The 19,430-nt window shown below is 40.2% G+C and overlaps 1 protein-coding gene across 2 annotated transcripts in view; it reads left to right on the top strand.

Annotated features, from left to right (window-relative positions):
• Positions 1 to 1,999: 1,999 nt before the first annotated feature.
• agmo (alkylglycerol monooxygenase) overlaps positions 2,000 to 19,430 on the top strand; it is a 65,180-nt gene continuing 47,749 nt past the window's right edge. For both annotated transcript variants that reach the window (XM_030750374.1, XM_030750372.1), the window contains exons 1-3: positions 2,000 to 2,403; positions 9,013 to 9,143; positions 9,820 to 9,971. In XM_030750374.1, the coding sequence (XP_030606234.1) occupies positions 2,296 to 2,403; positions 9,013 to 9,143; positions 9,820 to 9,971 (391 nt within the window). In that variant the 5' untranslated portion in view covers positions 2,000 to 2,295. The remainder of the gene's footprint in view (positions 2,404 to 9,012; positions 9,144 to 9,819; positions 9,972 to 19,430) is intronic.

Here is a 19,430-nt window from a genome sequence, read left to right as displayed (position 1 = left end):
AGTTTGCATGTAGGATGCAAACTTGAATGCCAACACTTTTAGCCAAATGATAGTAAACCCTGAAAAACTGCAAAGCAAACCAGAAACAGAGAACAGAGTGAAAGTTGTGTCTCGGCGCTGCAGCTGAAACATCTCAAAAGATGCCGCTTTTATTTTGAAGGCAAATCATCTGTTTCCAGTTTGTGCCACAATTTTTCAGAGTTCCACGACCTGTGAGTATTTCGCAAGTGTCTGCAGACACGTCAGCTTGCTCCATGCAACTGAGGCAACCTGTATGCAACCAAAGAAATCACAAGGAGGTTTTCACTAACCGGTCAGGGAATATTCATTCTCTCCTGTGGCTACTGAGGGTCACGGACTGGTCTCTGGCCCTGTGTGACCGGAGCCTTATTCAGCTGACCCTGCATCGTCACAAAATGATGTGGTTAGTGATCATGTGACCGTAAAACCGCACTACAGTAAATATGGACTATACACAATTATACTTATTAGTATACATTTTTAAAAATATATTTACATTCTTTCTTGATAATATAGGACAGTTAACAGCTGGGTGGGTGTTCAAATCCAAGGAAATAAGAAGGTACTGTAACTGATATTTTAACCAGCAATGAGTCTTATTATCAGCTAATGCTAACTCTGGCTAGCTTGGTTAGCAAAGCACTTACATGATACATCATGATATAAGATGGGATGCTCATTTTTAGACGGCCAAAGTACAAGCGTAAAATAATATATACTTACCAGAGACCATGAAAGAGTTTCTTTTATTTCAGCAGAACATAATCCTTCAAGAAGCAAGTCTCATTACTTTGTAGCCATCTTGAGCATTATGTAAATTAACTTTAATTTCATGCTCATCAGGAGATAAAAATGCATGTGTAAAATGAAACGTCAAATCTGACATATGGTGCTTAAACAAAATAAGATTTTAAAACCTTTTTTCACCTACATGCGAGGACAGCAGACCTTAGGGAGTCAATGATATTCGATGACTTCAGGGGGGGCAAAGTAACTGCAGGAAGTGCCAAGTGAGCAGAGCCTGAGTCAATCTTTTCTTAACTCTGAGCTGAGCAATTGAAGTGACTGACTACCAATGACAGCACAGGATACTGCTGATTTTTAGTAAATACATTATATGGTTATTAGTTAGCATTCAACCATCTTACACAACAAACAAAACTTTCTGGGTGGGTGGGGCTTAAAGACTCCCAGTTGCCACTCAGAGTGGCCACACCCATATCTATGCATTAAGACCCCTAATTAAATTCAAACAGGTGTCTTATATATAAAAAAAAAAATATTGTATGCCTGTGGCCTCATATTGAATAGATGAGTGGGATCAGTGGCCTTTCTTTACCTTTCCCAAGCTGCTGAACTACATTTGACTATGTAAGCAAACATGAAAATTTCAAACAGCCTACATGGTTAAATAATAAAAATAAAAAAATGGGCATCTCATTAAAATCCCCTCATCTAACCCCCCTCCCCACTATCCATTTTTAAATCTAGGCTACAGTTAGGGTGATCAGGTGTCCTACTTTATGTGGGCGTGCACGGCATTTTTATCAGCTCTACACCCCCTAATAAAACTTTAGCTTCCATTTATACTCAGACTATTTACATATTGATTTGTGTATTTGTTCTTTAGGGTCTTTGAAGGCCTGGTATTGATCATAAAGATCAATACCAGGCCTTCAACCTGTACTCTGTGTGTGTGTGTGTTCATCTTTAAGTTGTGTTGGAATTTCAGACTACCTCACAACATTAGTAATGCGTCCCACACAAACACACTCTTTCCCTCATATTTAGTTTGTGGTCTGATTACCGTAACGAGTATTTTAAATATACTTTTACCTTTGCGCACACAGTCAAAGAGTAACAGTGGGTGACGATTAAACAGCTGGAAAAGTTCACTTCAGCTGACTCCACACCCTCCAATACACGCACGCAGCAAGCTGCGTGAACAAAATCTCGCGAGATAAAGTGACGTAAACACTACTCCTGTATTTCTCAGACCAAAGGTAAACTTGCGTCTTAAAAACGGGGATTTAAAGGTAAACGGTCGCTGTAACAAGACCCTGTGGCTACTTTAAACCAACACGGACTCGGTTTCCTCCATGTGAGAAGTTTACTTCTCCAGTTCGCGAGTGACCTACTTTACTTTCAAGGGGCAAGGCATTTAAACTGTGAGTGGACGTCTTGGAGTTGTTTAGTGGCGCGTCGCACCTGCACAGGTACCAGAAACTCACCTGTGCTACAGCAGTGAGTGAGGTGCTGTCAAAGGCTGAAGCCATGGAGTACGGTTCGGTGTCGAGGGGGACCAGGGCCATGTTTTTCATGCTCACACCAAATGAATCGTCTTTTCAGAAAGTGGAGGAAGTCCCTCAGTATGTGCAGCAGGTGGGTGTAGCCTCGTTCTCGTTCGCAGCTTTAACTCAAATATATCTACTTTATATTCCGTACATTTTCGAAACAGACACATTACTTTAGGTTTAACGCATTTAACGGGAGTTATTTCACATCACTGCCCCTTTAAATATGAAACCATTTGAGCCTAAATGGAGGAAACATTAACATAAAAGCCAATCTTACTGGTGTATCCCCCATCACCAGGACTTATTGCATACAAAGACATGAAAGAGGCAAAACCATATAATTTATGCATCATTTATAGCGCTGTGCTCAGGGATTAATGCAAGCCAATTCAGTTTTATTTATATAGCTGCAAATCACAACAACACTCAGTTCAAAGCACTTTATATTGTAAAGATCCTACAATAATACAGAGAAAACCCAACAATAAGACAACCCCTACTTCACACTTGGTGACAGTGGGAAGGAAAAACTCCCTTTCAACAGGAAGAAACCTCCAGCAGAATCAGGCTCAGGCCAGTTCAGTGTGAGAGGAGGGAGACAGGACAAAAGACACACTGTGGAAGAGAGCCAGAGATTAATAACAACTAATGTTTAAATCCAGTGTGGTGTATAAACACAGAGTGAAAAGATGTGCATGAAACACAATCATGGGAAGCCCCTAGCAGACTAGGCCTATTGCAGTGTAACTAAGGGAGCGTTCAGAGTCACCTGATCCAGCTCTAACTAGAAGATTTATCAAAAAGGAAAGTTTTAAGTCTAATCTTAAAAGTAGAGAGAGTGTCTGTCTCCCAAATCCAAACTGGGAGTTCATTCCACAGAAGAGGGGCCTGAACGCTGAAGGCTCTGCCTCCCATTCTACTGTTACATGGCTCAGGGTCAAAGTGGGTCGGAACGAGTGCAGATGTGCAGAGGTGATTGGAGGTACAGAAAAAGAGTGAGAATAAACAGAGTAACGTGTTGTGTCAGCTCATTTCAAATGCAACATTTCTTTTTTTTTTTTTTAAGCCTGTCAGGTCTGGCAGTTTTCGCGATCGGAATGATGATCCGAATGCACTGATGTACCAAACATATTTGCTTTTACAAGAACAGCTCTATAAGTTTTCTATAGGCTATTTAGTTATTTATGCCAGGTCTGACAGGCAACAAGGAGGGGGGGAAGAGGAACAAAAGGAAGAAAGGAAAAAAAATTTTTTTAAATAATCGAAGAAAAGTAGATATATACACACACATGCACACAATTTTATTTTTTGCAGTAATGAGTGTATATGCAACATGCAACATTTCTAACAGCTAAACGACTACCAGTAAACACACAAACTGTTTGTGTGCCATTTGCAGTGTCACACATTTGCCTGCTAGCTAAAGGTCCAGCTGCTGTATATTCCAGGGAGAGAAAAAAATGAGCGATAACTTCAGTCAGAGATGGTGAAAGATGTAAAAAAGAGGACAGGAGAGGAAGAAGAGAGGTTACATAAAGTGTACCAGAGATTACTTTGACTTTAAGCTGATGATGCTTAGATTCAGTCACTGAGTTCCACCTTTATACCAACTGTATGCTGTCTGGTATAAAGACAGTATAAACAGTATACTGTCAGTGTAGGGGATGGAAATCAGCCAAGATAGCTGTGAAATACTGGGTTACATCTTGTTGAATTAAGTTCATTTACACAGAGCAGTAAACCTCAGAGCAGCAGCAGGTCAGCTGATCACAGCCTGACAAAGAAAATCTACAACCGATCTTAGGGTTCCCCCACCTGCCGAATCCCACCGTAACCCTGACTGCACTCATTTTTCTGTTTAGGTGTGGCGGCAGAGTCGTCCTCTAAGCGGAGTACATTCATTAGAATTAGAATTTATATTGGAATAGCGTTTGTATTCTCATGTAATATTATTATTTTATTATTATATTAATATAGCACAAGATTCAGTTAGCTTTGCACAAAAATAGAAAGAAGTGTCCTCCAAAGAGCTACACTTCAGTACATTTCAGAGCCTGTACTTTTTCACTTTGAAGAAGTTGACTCAGTACTTCAGCTTTTACCAGAGTATTTTTTTAACTCAAATATCTGTACATCTACAGAGAATGTCGGTACTTTTGCCACCTCTGTTCACAACTAATAAATTTGATGCTTTTATACCGACCCCCGCTTAATATATAATGTAACAAATCGACTTGATGGTGCAGTGTTGATGTTATTCCAGTGTGGAGAATGTGATGCATTTATTTATTTATTTTAAAATCCAGCAATCAGATGTGTGTTAATATAACGCCAGGAGTGGACGTCACAGCAAATTCACCCTAAACTCAGACTCTACAGGCCCCAGTTAGCATGTTAAAGTTCATGACAGCACAATTGGGGAAAAATATTGAACAAGTACAGCTTGTGTGGAAGGGCTGCCAGGAGAAAACATCTTCTCACTAAAAGAACACGGCAACATGTTTTAGCAGAAAACTAACAGACTGCAGGATAAAGAGGGAAACGAGGAGCAGCTCATCCGTGTGCCCGAGATGAAAAACATCCGGATTCCTCAGCATTCCTGGGATAGTGCCAAGGAATTAGGCTGTAAGTGATGGCATTCAATTTAATATGAGATTAGATGATGCCTATTGGAATATGTTAATTAAAAGGTTAAAGTGTCTGCCTTTTCATTTTGTTTTTGTTTTTGTTTTGTTTTTACAAATTATTTATGTTTAATTTTGATTTAATTCAAAAATTTCAAGTATTTTTTTTTTTTTTTTGGCTTATGGTATTTTGGAAAACTTTAAATAATCACCCGAAAGAAATAATAATAATAATAATAATAATAATGGTGTAGTAGCCAATTTAAATATATGTGCTTACATTTTCTGAGACAGCCAGGACTTCATCATTTCTCGCACACATGGTCTGAGGCAGGTCCCGAGGGTTGTTATGCAGCCATGGGACCTTTGCACCTTACAGTCACTGAATCAACCATGAACTCCTCTGTATGTCAAAGTATTCTAGAGGCAAATATGAAGCCATCTGTCCAACAGCTAAAGCTCGGCTGAAATTGGGTCATGCAACAGTGGTTCAGAGCACACCAGCAAATCTACAACAGAGTGGCTGAAAAAAGAAAAGATTAAAAATTAATTGAAATGCTGAGGTGGGACCTTAAGAGTGCTGTGCATAAACTTCAGTGAACTGAAGCAACGTGGGGCAAAATCCCTCCACAATGAGAGGACAGACTGATAAAGGTCATACAGAAAATGATTACTTCAGGTTATTGCTGCTAAAGGTGACTCTACAACCCACCTCCTGAATCATCAGGTGTACTTAGCTTTTCAAGGGACGTGAAGGACAGCAGGTTATTAAATGGGTCATTTTACTCACTACACACTAAAGCCACTAATTAAAATGACCACTAAATAGATGGAAAAGTTCATCTGCATTAATGCAGTAATCAGCCTTGATAAATCTACATAATTACTTCTGCCTAACGTAAACTGTATAACAAGTTTTTTCTCTCCTTCTGTCACTTTACAGCATCTCAATTACCTTTTTATTGTGACAAATGTCTGGTGCAGTCTGGTGCAATTTTACCAACACATGTTTGTTATGAGTTTTTATGGGCACATCAGGGGAGGAGAACAATTACCCCCACAGCAGGAGTCCTTAAAATCCACTACCAAGTGTGATAAAGCGCATTTGTTACTGCAGGGCTTGCTGGTGATTAAAAATTTGCATGGGTGTGACTGAGCAGTTTAGTGACTCAGCACTGTTTACAGTGTGCGATGTGTCATTAATTATTCTTCACAACTGTTGTTCTGTGATCCCAACGGGCCAAATTAGTCAGGAAAAAAACCAACAAAACAAAACACAATCTTGTAATTTTGGAGTTGTTTGAAATTGTGGGTTTACGGGCTGTCGCCAGTTCTCTCAGCTGTTCTGTGATTTGAATGCAAACGCAAAATTTCTCAGACTGCAGTGATAAAAGCGTTTTGTCAGGCTTCATGTTTTCAGCAAACATCACTCATCTGTGACCTTATGAAAGGGCTATTTGGGGGGGGGGCAGACATCTGGTCCACAAATGTAATTTTCTGTGTAAGGTTGAATTTAGAAGAAAGTAAAATACAATTATTACAACACCACGACAAACAGTCCACACAATCTCCGAGTATATTTAAGTATAAAAAAGACCATTTATGTGTTTCGAGTGTAACTTTTAGTTAAAAATATTATTACAAACATTGTGACTGCATGCGAGATCAGACAGAAATGAAAGACAAAATGAGGTGCAAGTATCTTTCTTTTCTTTTATGCACAGTATGAGAATCGGCTTGCCTTGCTGAATATTTTTGCCCCAAGCTGTCAAGAACTCAGGGGTGCAGAGGTAAAACTATCTGCTAAGACAGGAGGGGGGGGGGTTTGCACCAGCATCCAGAATGATAATCTCTCTCTCAGCGGGTTTGGAGGAGGTCTGCCTGCACTGCAAGCCCATTTGTTTGCTGCAGCTTTGCAGTCTGCCAGATGTTGGAGCGTTGCGTGTGATCGCTGGTCTCTGGTGGTGCTCTCGCCTCTGCTTGTGCGCACACATTCACACACACTTGCATCACACACCTGCATGTTAAAGTGGAATCATTCACATGGGGATATGCGCACACACACGCACGCACATGCATGCACACTCATTCTCACTTCCATCCACACACGAATACGCACACTTCCTCCCTTCCCACCTGCAGATGTGCTCCTCTGTGGTCCCGTCACGCCTTTCATTCCTCGCTCTTGCGGGGGCCATGTGTCCCCGTTTATGACTGCAGTCACTTGGCCAATGAGCACATTCGAGCTAAAGTTAAGCAGCAGGGCTCACACGCTGCTAAAGTCATAGTTGTGACCTGTTTGCTAACCCTGTCCCTCACTAATTTGTTCCATGTTTGACAGACCCATCAAGAGGTTATTACATGTTTCCAGCACTGTTCCAAATAAAGGCACGTCACTGACTGTTTGCTTACTGCTCACCATTTGTTTTGTCAAAAGTAGTTATTTTCACGTTTGCAAGTTTTTCTTTGTTTGCTGCTAACAATACAGGAATGCATTTTAAATAAAGTGGGATTTTATTGATTTAACAAGAAATTTCCTGTCATGAAACTCTTTCTGCTGTTGTTCGTTGCTCTTTTAAATGCAGCCTCAGGTGTTCATTTTCAGTTTTGAAGTTTATGGATCTGGTGTTGGTGTTTTCTAACTGCACAGTCCATTACTTCTTTTCAAAATCATGCAAACACACATCTGGAAGAAAATTTGACTTATTTATTTTCCGAGACTCAAAGGGTGAATTTCTAGGTATAGTCAGGTGGCAGAGGGTTTCTGGTTTGGTGCCCTCAGGATCACCTCTCTGCTTTTTGTGGACGATCGGTTCTTCTGGCTTCATCAGGTGGTGACCTCCTGCTGTTTGCAGCTGAGTGTGAAGTGGCAGGATGACTGTTAGTCCCTTCAAGTCTGAGGCCGTGGTTCTCAGCCAGAAAAGGGTGGAGTACCCACTCCAGGTCAGGGACAAGCTGCTGCCCCAAGTCAAGTAGTTTAAGCATCATAGGGTCTTGTTCATGACTGAGGGGAGAGGGAGACCGACAGACCGTGGGGCATCAGTAGTAACGTGGATGCTGTAATTTTCTGTATTGGTGAACAGATAGCTGAGCATGAAAGGAAAGCTTCCGATTTACGGATCGATCTGCGTTCCTATTTTTGCCTATGGCTGTGAACTGTGAGGATCAGATCAGATACAAGTGGTGGAAATTAGCTTCCTCAAAAGGGTGCCTGGGCTCTCCCTTAGAGACAGGGTGAGGAGCTCGGCCATTTGGGAAGGGTTCAAAGCAGAGCTGCTACTCCTCCACATGGAAAGGAACCTGTCGGAAAAATTCCTCATTTATCACAGACCGGGCGCACATGATCGGCTTCCGGTATAAGTGCTTTTATTCTTGCAAGAAGGTAACAGTAACAGTCAGCTAGACAGCTTTCTGAGACTGCACACTTGAGAGAGAAGCACATTTTAGATAAGGATGGTAACGATACCATTAGATAAAAAGGCTTGTATAAGATGAAAGGATTTTTTTGAACTGTGAATTATGCAGAGCATATTTAGTAGAGGCCCCAAAAGAAATTATGATGCTGGAAATAAACATAACATCTGTTGGTAGCTTGTTTACCTGCTGTCTCCATGTCCTTACATAGGCTGACTGGCTTAATGCACTCTCTGAACATGTATGACTTTAAATTATCAGTGAGACTGAAGACAGTTAACTTTCTTAAAATAAGATCTTACTCCTCATTCTATTTTGCTTGGGTTCTGCTTGACATTACTGAAATGAAGGCATGCTGTTGGTTAGCACTGATGTTTAATTCATCCACTGAGATAATTTCTGCCTCCACTGCTGCCATCCTAAGACAAATGTTTTTGTTCCCCAATCTGCCAATTCATTGTGGTTTTATACCCGTTGCTCCAGGCTTGTACAGGGAAACAAACATCACGGATCACAAGACATGAAAGTCCTGCAAGCTTTTAGCTCATCTGCCAAAACAAATGCTGAGCACAACGGGTAATGGCAACAGAGGACTGGAAATGGTTCTGTTTTCATAGTTTGAAACACTGCTGAATCATGATTTCGTGTCTGTGCAGGCTACTCCTTTCTTTGTGGGACTGATGGTTCTGGAGCTGCTGCTGGGCCTGGTGAAGACAGGAGCCCCCGTGATCACCATTGGTGATGGAATCACCTCCCTATCTGCTGGAATGGTCTCCAGACTCCCACTGTGAGTGTTTAGGCAGGTCATATAGTAAGAGTGAGTGCAATAGCAGGAAAAGCAAACCGCTTTTGTTCTTAAACATTATGTATCAGTGTTATACTGTATGTGCCATTTTTGGTTTGAAAGAAGAATATGTGACCTTTTGGAATTTTTTTTTTTTTTTGCCGTAACATGTTGCAGTATTAAAGGACCATTATCCTGTTTAAAGGTGAGTTAATGTGATGAGGGTAACAGGAAGCAGGAAAATTAGATGATAAAAGCATGCAGTATGTTAGGTTAAGGGAATGCAAATGCGAAGCAGAATTCAAAACATGTATATTTGATTGAATTTATTACTCTATCTCTTAATGCTTCTTGGATACCATTACCCAGCTAGAAGATAAAAATACCAATATGCTTGAGTGCAGAAATTAAGCAATGGCTGTTATCGCCAGTGTCCAGTTGTCCTTAATAGAAACTTATTGAAGATGGTTTAAGGATGTTAGCAATTATTCTACATGACTTTTTCAATGTAAATATAAAGTTTGTGTTCTTAACTAACTTTGAAATTTTGATTATTTTGTATTCTGTTTAAAAAGTGGATTGAAATGAAGATCATTACTAGAACTGAGTAACGTAAATGAACTGAATGGTATACTTGCATTTTGACCTGACACTGAGCTTTAACCTCTCCTCTCCACAGCTTGCTGATGAGAGGCTGTGAGCTGAGTGCGTACATATATGTATGGGACCATTACCGCCTGGTGGAGTTACCCTGGGACTCTGCCTGGACCTGGTGGTTCACCTTCCTGGGAGTGGATTTCTGCTACTACTGGGTCCACCGCTTTGCTCATGGTACCAGTAACACACTCACCCTCATGTCCACAGTTGAAAGAAATTCAAAACTATTAAGTGCAGATTTTAATTAGAAAAAAAAAAAAGAGCATTATCATGTTTTGGGGGTTGAGGGTTTTTTTTGTTTTTGTTTTGTTCTGAAAACAGTATCACTCTTTTACCTCTGAGGTGCAGCTAAAAGGTTCTGAGACCTGCCCATAAAAAGCAGCAACATACCTGATTTAAATTTGCATGCACAATTTTGTGATTTCACTATGGATATCAAATGTACAAAGAAAAGGCAGTTGTTGAGAGCTCGGTGTCTGGATACAAACCATTGACCAAACGAGTTATTAGTGAAAGAATCCAGTGTCCAAACCCAAAGGTGGTCATGAATTTGATCCTGATGGACTGTCAACAAGCTGTTCAACAGTAGGGTCATTCCATGAAAAATCAATGAGTGCCTCCAACCTGACCCCTTCATAATCAGCTGACTTTTTTTTACAGCAACTTTACAGTAAATGAAGCCATGCAACATTTTTCCTTGATGCAATGTCAATTTTGAGTTCTCAAAGTACACTGAGGTGGGTCGAAATTTGGCTCTTTTTAATTGACACACACAGTGTGTCCAAATTTTTGACTGATGCTGTATTTGTGCAGCACATTCTTTAACAATTCACTTCAGACACATGAAATATAAAGAAAAAACACAATGTCAAACCTTCCAAAACACACATGTATAACTGATTATGTATTATACATTGTAACTACTTGTATCACCCAACAACAAGCGTTGTTACAAGTTTTGACTGCTTTGATGTGCTGATTCAGGAAATGCATCTCAGATTGGAACATTAATTTTGATGTTGCATTCAAATGGATCTCTACCCACAGTCCTCTCATTCGCAAACCAATATGTTTTGGATAATATAAACAATACAACTGATATTTCTGATAGCAACTAAAACAAAACAAAACAAACAAATTTAAACCCAAGACTGTAAATGACATTGGTTGAATAATGTAAAGCATATCAAAGAGAGAGAGGAAAAAATAGCCCCCTGAATGGAAATATAATTAAAAACACTGAATGTATTATAATTCATCACTTCGTGTGGAGACACCCTCCTCCAGCCCACAAAACTTTCACCAATCCGTCTCAGGGAATAACTAATCTCTTTCAAAGAGAGCTCTCTTTGACACAGCCAAGTCAGAAAGTGGGTCACTCACTCACTCTTTATGTTTTCACTGTGCAGAGAAGCTGGTCTCATTCAGAGTCAGTGAGTACAGTTTGCTAACCCATCAGTTAGGCATGTTACAATCACTGCATCTTTGGTCAGTGACATTGTCCAAGCTCACCTGTTTGCTTTTCAACACTTTGAATGCTCTATCTGCATTGGAACGACTGAAATAATGTGTGAACTCACATGTCCTTGTCTTTCTCTGGTGAGGAAAGCGATGAAAACAGACATTTAAGCCTGTCCTTGGATCCAGATCCCTTGCACTCTGGCACTGCAGTAGCACTTATTGGAGCGTTTATCTTGCGAGGTTGGCTTTGATTTCTCGATTTTTCCCTAGATCAGAACATAGTATCCACAGTATTCCTGACTTCGCGCCACTACCCATAATTCATAGCAGAAGCCGGTATTTTACTTCCGTTTGCGCTGCTGTTTACGGTTGCGGGCTTACACGCTTGCCGTTCATTGAAACATTTTGACACTGCAGTTTCTTTTACCTGGCCTAAATGGTACCACATCGGAGGTGGAGACATTGCAAGGATGTTTTAAAAAGCAGCGAGGTAACAGTGCCTCACCTGTCACTTGTGTAAATGACATGAAATTATGGCCTGAAGTCAGCTACATCCACATTATCAGTTACCTTGTTTTTTCCAAAGGTGTTGATGGCGGGGAATCACGTAATTATAAGAGCACCAGATTACCTTCAAAGCAATAAAAGCAATAAAGTAATGCTGAACAAACAAGGCAACGTTGTTTTCCTTAAAGCAGCTGTAGAGCCGAGCCAGCGCATCGGCCAAGCTAAGCACTTAGCGTGGGTCATGCTAAGGGAAAGTGGAGGTGGAGACAGTCAGCTGTTCCTGTATCGCTGATTAGGGAAATCATGTAGTGATGCTGCAGCTATTCTGTGGAAGGTAAATCACTGATCTGGATATCAGAGTGTTCAGATCACTGAACACCGAAAGCTGCGATCGAGGAGACACGCAGCTGTCATCTTGCTAACTGCTACGTGTTTACATGAAGGCAGGCATTGTTTAAGCTTTGTGTAGACTGTATGCTGTAGTGTCACACTATAAATAAAATAACATAACAAAATAAGAGGCTGTACATTAAAGGAAAACTTAAAACATAAGGAAAAAATACGGTAATAGGATGTGCAACTGGGTAGTATAATTTGGGGGAAAAAGAACAAATTTACAGAATAAAATAATTTGAAAAAATGTACAGACTGATGTAGTGACAACCGACAACAGCACAAGTTGAATCCGAGCTCATGTTCCAACTAATAAAGCCGCCTGTTACAGCACAAAGTAACCGAATTTTGTCATTAACTCTGGCTCTAACTTTGGGTAACCAGAAGTATAAAACCGAACAGCGGAAGTAGCAGTCTGTCATGGCAGCCTACGTGTGCTCTTCCAGAAACCCATGGATATTCTGTCATTCAGAACAACAATGCCTCTGGGAGCAAACCAAGATGGCGGCACTTCAAGAAATGACGTCACTCACCAAACCACCCAATGCTAAGCTAGGCATTCTGTCAGGTTTATAGTCTGTGGCGAGAACAGATTTTAGGCAGAATCATCATTTCAATTGTGGCAGCTCTCCCAATGAGTGATACAGGTAAAGTATTCCAATGTGTGATTCAAGTCTGAGAGCCTGGCAGATATGCCTAAATATCTAATGTTGCCTGACTGTAGTGGAGTGTTGGAGGTGTTCTGAAAATTATAATTCAGAGGCAGAACTCTTGATTTAATTCAGCTGATGGAGTAATCTGATATAGATGAGAACTTATCTATAAGTGTGATCGTCTTCAGAAGAGAGGTTTGTGAGCTCTCAAGGAAAAGTAATATCATCAGCATATAAGCTTATCTTATGGTCCGGATTTCCAGTTTGAATTCCCTTAATATTTACATTTTGCCATGTTGATGCTGCTAGTGGCTCAGTGAAGATGGCAAAACACAAGGGGGAAAGCTGGCAGCCCGGCCTGGTGGCCTTGAAGCTTTGGGAATTAAGATCATTTATTGTAAAACATGCATTTGGAGAGCCGTATAGTGTTTTGATCCACTCTATTAAGAATGAACCAAATCCAAATTTGTGTAAAACTGCTTGTATAAACTTCCAGTTTACCCATTCAAATTCTTTCTCTGCATCTAAAAAGATAACTGGTTTATAACTTGTTAATGGAAAAGTAATCTATTACATTTATTACAGCTGTGTTTATTGTTAACTGTCTACCTGTTTGATCAGACTGTATTATGAATGGGAATAATTTTTTTCCCCTCATTTTCTGACAAGAACTTTACAAATTACTTTAAGATTTATGTGTGAGATTGGGAGGTAGCTGGATTGGAGTGTAGGGTCTTTGCCTGGTTTAAAAAGCAGGCTAATGTTGGCAGAGTTCATGGTTGGAGATAGCGTGTGATCGTTCTGAATATGAGTCGGCATTCTGAAAAAAGTGGCTGCTAGTATAGGCCAAAGTTCTTTAGAAAACTGCTGGACCTGGGGCTTTATTATTTAGAGCTGCTGTAGAGCTTCATGGAATTCAGACATTGAAAGAGTGAATCCAGAGTCACGATCTGCTCGTCATTTAATTTTGGTAATTTATATAGTTTTTTCTTTATTTAGCTTCGATTTATTGCCATGTTCGGTGTTCTCCAAATGCAGCCTCTGCACCAGAAATGGTGTCATTTTATCAGTTATTTTATTTAATTCCAGTTTTAGTTTTCTCAGGTTGCTAAATATATTTTCTTGTAGTGAGGCAGTATAAGCAGCTTCCTAATATTTTATTTTTTGTTCTAATTCTACTATGTATTTTTTCTCATGCGAGCAGTAAGATAATATTTTGCCTCACATTACTACCTTTCCTGCTCCCAATGAACTCATGGCTCATATTCATCCATCCATCCATTTTCTTCCGCATATTCAATTCAGTTAAATTTTATTTATATAGCACCAAATCACAGCAGTTGCCTGAAGGTGCTTTTATTGTAATATAAAGACTCTACAATAATTACAGAGAAAACCCAACAATTAAACCGACTCCCTATGAGCAAGCACTTGGCGACAGTGGGAAGGTAATACTCCTTGTTGCATTTCTGCTGTGTCTCTAAGTTTGTTTACAGTTCAGAATTATTAGTCATTTTAGTTTACTGAGTCTTGTTCTTATAGTTATTTATATTTAGTTTCCTGTTTCCTTTTGTTCTTCTTGTCTTTCTTGCATCTCTGTGTTTTACTGTTTTGCCTCTGTGTCATCGTCCCTTGTTCTATATTTAGTTGTATTTCCCGTGTTGTGTCATGTCTGCGTTTGTGTCATGTTTGGTCGCATCCTGTTTTATTTTGACAGTTTCCTGTTCCCTGTGTGTTGTGTTCAGTTTTGCTTCCCCTGTCTCCTTTTATTCAGTCCACCTGTCCTTCACAGCTGTTTCCTCTTGTTTTTCCTGTTTTTCCTTTGTCGTGTCATCATCTGTTTCTCGTGAGCTGTGTGTATCCTTGTTTCGATTTTCCCTTTCAAGAGCCAAGATTTTGTGTTTTGGGCTTTATTTCAGCCTTGGAAAATTGGGATTTTGTATTTTTTTAAGGGGGGACTTTATTAAAGACTGCATTGAAGCTACTTTGAGTTCAGCTCTATCTCTCGCATCCTGCCCTTGGGTCCCACTCTGCTTGTCACATAGCCAAACATAACACCATCATCATTGGCTGAAACACAGAACTGAGTTATTCTGGAGATGTGTGAGTTAGACCATTCAAAGTGTCGCCACAGGTCCAGGATGTAATCCCTGTTTTGTTATAAACTGGCTCTGGCTGCAAGGTGTTCAATCATTCTCCCAGTTCCATGGCTCATTTCTGCAAGATGCTTTCTTGTGTCCTATAATCTTTGTGAAAACACCAGTTGAACAGGCTGTTATGCTGTTTTATCATAGTGTTTCTTGGGTGTTGACTTTAAATAGTCTTTCCCATCTGGAGTGACTTCATGGCACCAAATGAGCTTATTAAAAGCATGCTCATGGTCAAGTTTGCTGCTACTCGGGTGATGCCTATATGTTTGTATTAATGGTGTTTACTATGGATTTGAACAGTGAGTGATTAGTGAACCAGAGTTAAAACCCTTCAAAACAAGCATTCAGCTTAATGCTCTGCTCCACTGACTGACCATATGATGTATATATTTTAAGCAGTTATAAGTACATTATACATCATAAAGTAATGTGAAAGCTTCAGGTGCTGTTTTTGTTTTATTTTGAGGTGTAGATCACTGACTGTTAAACCCGACTGTTACTTTTGGCTGCTCCCTCACTCTTAAGGGGTTGCCACAGCAGGACCCCATTCCTGCTGTGGCAACCCCAAAGGGATCCGTCTCCTCCGAGTATGTGAAGTAATAGCAAGCAGTCCAAAGTTAGCTGTAAAATGTTGATTTAGTTGCCATCCCAGTAGGGAGGAGTCTTGAAGATAGGATCCACATTATGCTTTTTTGGACACTGTCGAGGAAGCAATTATTTTTGAGTTACATCCTGCTGCTTTAGAGCTGTGCAGATGTGAGAGGCCTTGGTCTCCAGAGGGCTCTGGTCTTAACCCAGAGCTGTCACAGCAGCAGGCTGCATAAAGTCATGTCTTAGAAGTAGCAAGGTCCTGCAGAATAACTATAAAAAAAGCACAGATAAATTCTGTGACACATGTTTTTTTTTTTTTTTTTGTAGAGTAGTGGCTCTACAAAAATGACTCTCTCCACATGTATTGGCTGATGTTCATGCCAGATGCTCAGCTGCCGCTCAGCACATCGGAAGAGAGCCATGTATCTGTGGCCTGCACTGATGTTTATTTGTGTCAGAGGCACATCATGCTGACCGCTGTCTAGTCCACATAGTTTTGTATGAAAGTCCACTGCCTTTGTGTTGATGTTAGAATCTGAGTAAACAGAAGCTGTGTTTTTAAACTTTCTGGCCTCTGTGCTGTTGAGGTGACTGAGAACATCAGCTCTGGATACTGGTGGTCATTTTTACCATGCAACTTAAAGTGTGAGGCATACAACCACCAAACCCCCCCCAAAAATACTCAATTCATAAGCTCCATTTATTCCTAAATTAACCAAATGTTACCTTATTAACTTTAGAGACACGATCCAGGTTTCTTCTTTGCATCATCTGCACACTTGATCTTTAAATGATCAGTGACCCATTAATGAAAATGTGTGAGGGTACAGATGAGATCTACTTTGTCTTACAGGGACTGGGACTGCAGCACATTCTTTCCTGGCAGGATGACATGATACCCATATTTTTCTGTGAGCTGAGCAGCTCGTGAATCCATGTGGCATCTGTTTTAAAAGCCAGCCTGGTTTCGAACTGGGAAATGCATGAAAGAAAATAAATTTTTTTAAAAGTGTAATAACTTTAATTAAAGAGACAAGTGAAAAACCAGAGTTGCAACATGAGATTGAGCTAATGGAGGCAAAAACATTACATTGTCGTATATTGCATTGCATTGTATTTAAATGAGAAGAGGGAAGAATATATTCTGAAAAACTAAGGCTGCTGTTTTGAGCAACAAATACAGTGGGATACACGTGTTTCTAGAAGCAAGTTCAGCTACTCGGCAGCTATATAGACGTTGAGCTTGCGTGTTATCTGGACTCTCACGGTGATGTAGTCAAACTATGTGCAAACGAGTGAGGCCGTGATTGGCAGGCCAGTTATTCAGGTCTGTTTCAGGTCAACAGTTTGGGCAGAATAAATCTAAACCAGTACCTAATCTAAAAAAAAAGAAAAATGGGGCATGGATCAGTTTTCTGACTGCAGAATTCATCCATCATGTCCACAAAGCTCCAGACTTTTGCTTTGATAATCCAAGAAAACAAAGTTAAGTAACATCACTGTTATTCCAGAGGCGACTCTATGTGTCTGACTTCTTTTTAGAAGTACTGTCTGCTGAATAACATTCACTAATACCTGAAAGGGGATTTCACGAAAAGTGTGTGTTCACACTATTGTATCGCCCTCTTATTGTCAGACGATGCAGAGGAATGTCGCCACACTGTGATATATCTCTGCGGCGTATTCGGTCGGAATTATTTTATTTTTGAACTGCAGAATCAGGTTTATGTCTCAAAAATGTTCCACTTACTTTCATTTCCTCTTTCTCCAGCCTCCTTGGGTTGTTATTATGGAACATTTTGGGGTCGCAGATAGTCATCTGGTGCAGTGCTCGCTCAGGAACATAAGCTTTTTTTTCCCTTGTTACCAAAGGGAAGTGGCTGTCCCCGACCGCAGGACAGGGCCGGCACGGTCCTCACTCCTCACTCTGGTCAGGCGAGGTCATCTTGGTCAACCATTTTCTGACCTCCAGCTCCTTCCAGAGGAAGGTTCAACCAAAACTTTCCAGTGTGAGTGAGGCATGTTCCCCATAATGAAGCGCTGAGAAATGAAATGGATGTGGGCTGATGCTGTGTTTTCCAGCTTCTAATGAGTGTCAGGCTGTCGTATGACTGTCTGAACACTGCAACTATAATTCTATTGTGTCCAAACATATGAGCCATAAATTGTAATATTGCCTAATAAGGAAAAGAACACAATAGAAAAGTGCAAGAGGAAGTAACTCCCTACTGGGAAATACGAGCCTCAGCATGAAATATCGCTTTCTTTGACCAGCTTTATGGATATTTTCATAGATTCCCCCTCACGACTTCCACATGAAAGGATGATTCAATAACACTTTGAAGCCCAGCAGTCATCTATGCTGATGCCATCTTTACTGAGGGGACATCATTATTTTGATGTCGCTCTTTCTGGACATCTTGTTCTTGGGAATAACCGCTATTTAAAGAAGACTGAACAACTGTGATGTCTAGGACAAAATTCATTCACAGCAAAAACCTTCTATTACACTGCATTTACGGCCTGTAGACAAACACCCATTGTGGTTAAATTTGATGCAAATTATTTAAATGTTTGGAATTCCAAACATTTGGATGACCTTTGTGCACACAGACTCAAAGTGGCTGTTTATACCAACTCCTGATATCACTATTTGCTTGGTCACATGGCCCCTGGATGTCTAAGAGTCAGTGCTGTAGCTTTACAGAGTCCTGTTTTCATAATTACTCTTTTTATTTCATTTTATGCGTATCCTTCTTTTCAAGAAAGAAGGCTTTAAGTGTTCAGTTGCTGATAGATTTCCAGAAAGTGTAACTCCTCTGGCCTCTGAAATAATACGATCCATGCTAAACATTTACCCGCTAGTTTATCCATTAGCAGCCAAAGACGCCACCTTTTCATAAACACTTTGATTCAATAACCTGATGACTGACAAGAATAGAAAACAAATTCCCATTTATCCCACTTTTTTTTTCTTTCAGTTCCTTCCCCCCACAGTTCTTTCAACAGCAGACATACTATGTATGTTTGAAACTGTTGCTATTCTGAACCAGCCTGAAAGCAGATGGTTTTGGGTGAGCAGCAGGCCAACTTGATTCAGATGCGGCCATGTTGTTGACAGCACTGTTGATTCTGTTTATTCTAACCTCATATCGCGAGTGCCACTAATAGCAGCTCTGCTCTTGGGCAGCATCTATATCCGAGCATGCCTGCCAGCGTAAAGCCATTAATCAGCTAGTCAGCTGTCTGTACTTTGATTATATGTGAGGTAATGGAGTTACGCTGCAGTTGTCTCACCACACTAACTGCTGCTGCTGCTGCTTCTGGAGCTCAGAAACATCAGAACATCACTTAAATGTCTTGGGAAATGGTATCATTACTTCCACAAAGTGATGTATTTTGAGAAAGGGGCAGTTTAATCTGATTTGAAAGGCACAACGCTGGAATTGGTAAACACTTTATGGTGACATTTTTAACTGGATTCTTTTGTGGTGTATTTCTAGATGGAAGTAGTCTTGGATCATTTCATGAGGAAAAACTGGACTAGAAATTTAATGGTAAAAGTAGCACTCAAAATTCTGCTGTATATGCTGCGATCCTTATGAAGCAGTGCACTTATTTACATTCATCTTTAGTGATTGCTTTATTGTTGGAACTACACTTTGTGAAGAGGAGGCAAGGTTATTTATCTACAACCTTTGATGACAAGTAGATGAATACTTGAGTAATTCCTTCATTTCTTGTTTGTAGTTTTTAAAAAAAGGCAAAACGTATTTTGTTTCATCAGTGTTGAGGTCGTCTTTATTTAACCCTGTTACTCATTACCTTCAGTTCATTAAGGACCACTATAGTCAAGAAGTTTGCATCTGCAGTTACCT

This window comes from Archocentrus centrarchus, chromosome 16 (genome assembly GCF_007364275.1).
Source record: "Archocentrus centrarchus isolate MPI-CPG fArcCen1 chromosome 16, fArcCen1, whole genome shotgun sequence".
NCBI lineage: Eukaryota > Metazoa > Chordata > Actinopteri > Cichliformes > Cichlidae > Archocentrus > Archocentrus centrarchus.
The sequence above is the reverse complement of the archived record's forward strand: the minus strand, read 5'-3'. Positions and strand labels throughout refer to the sequence as shown.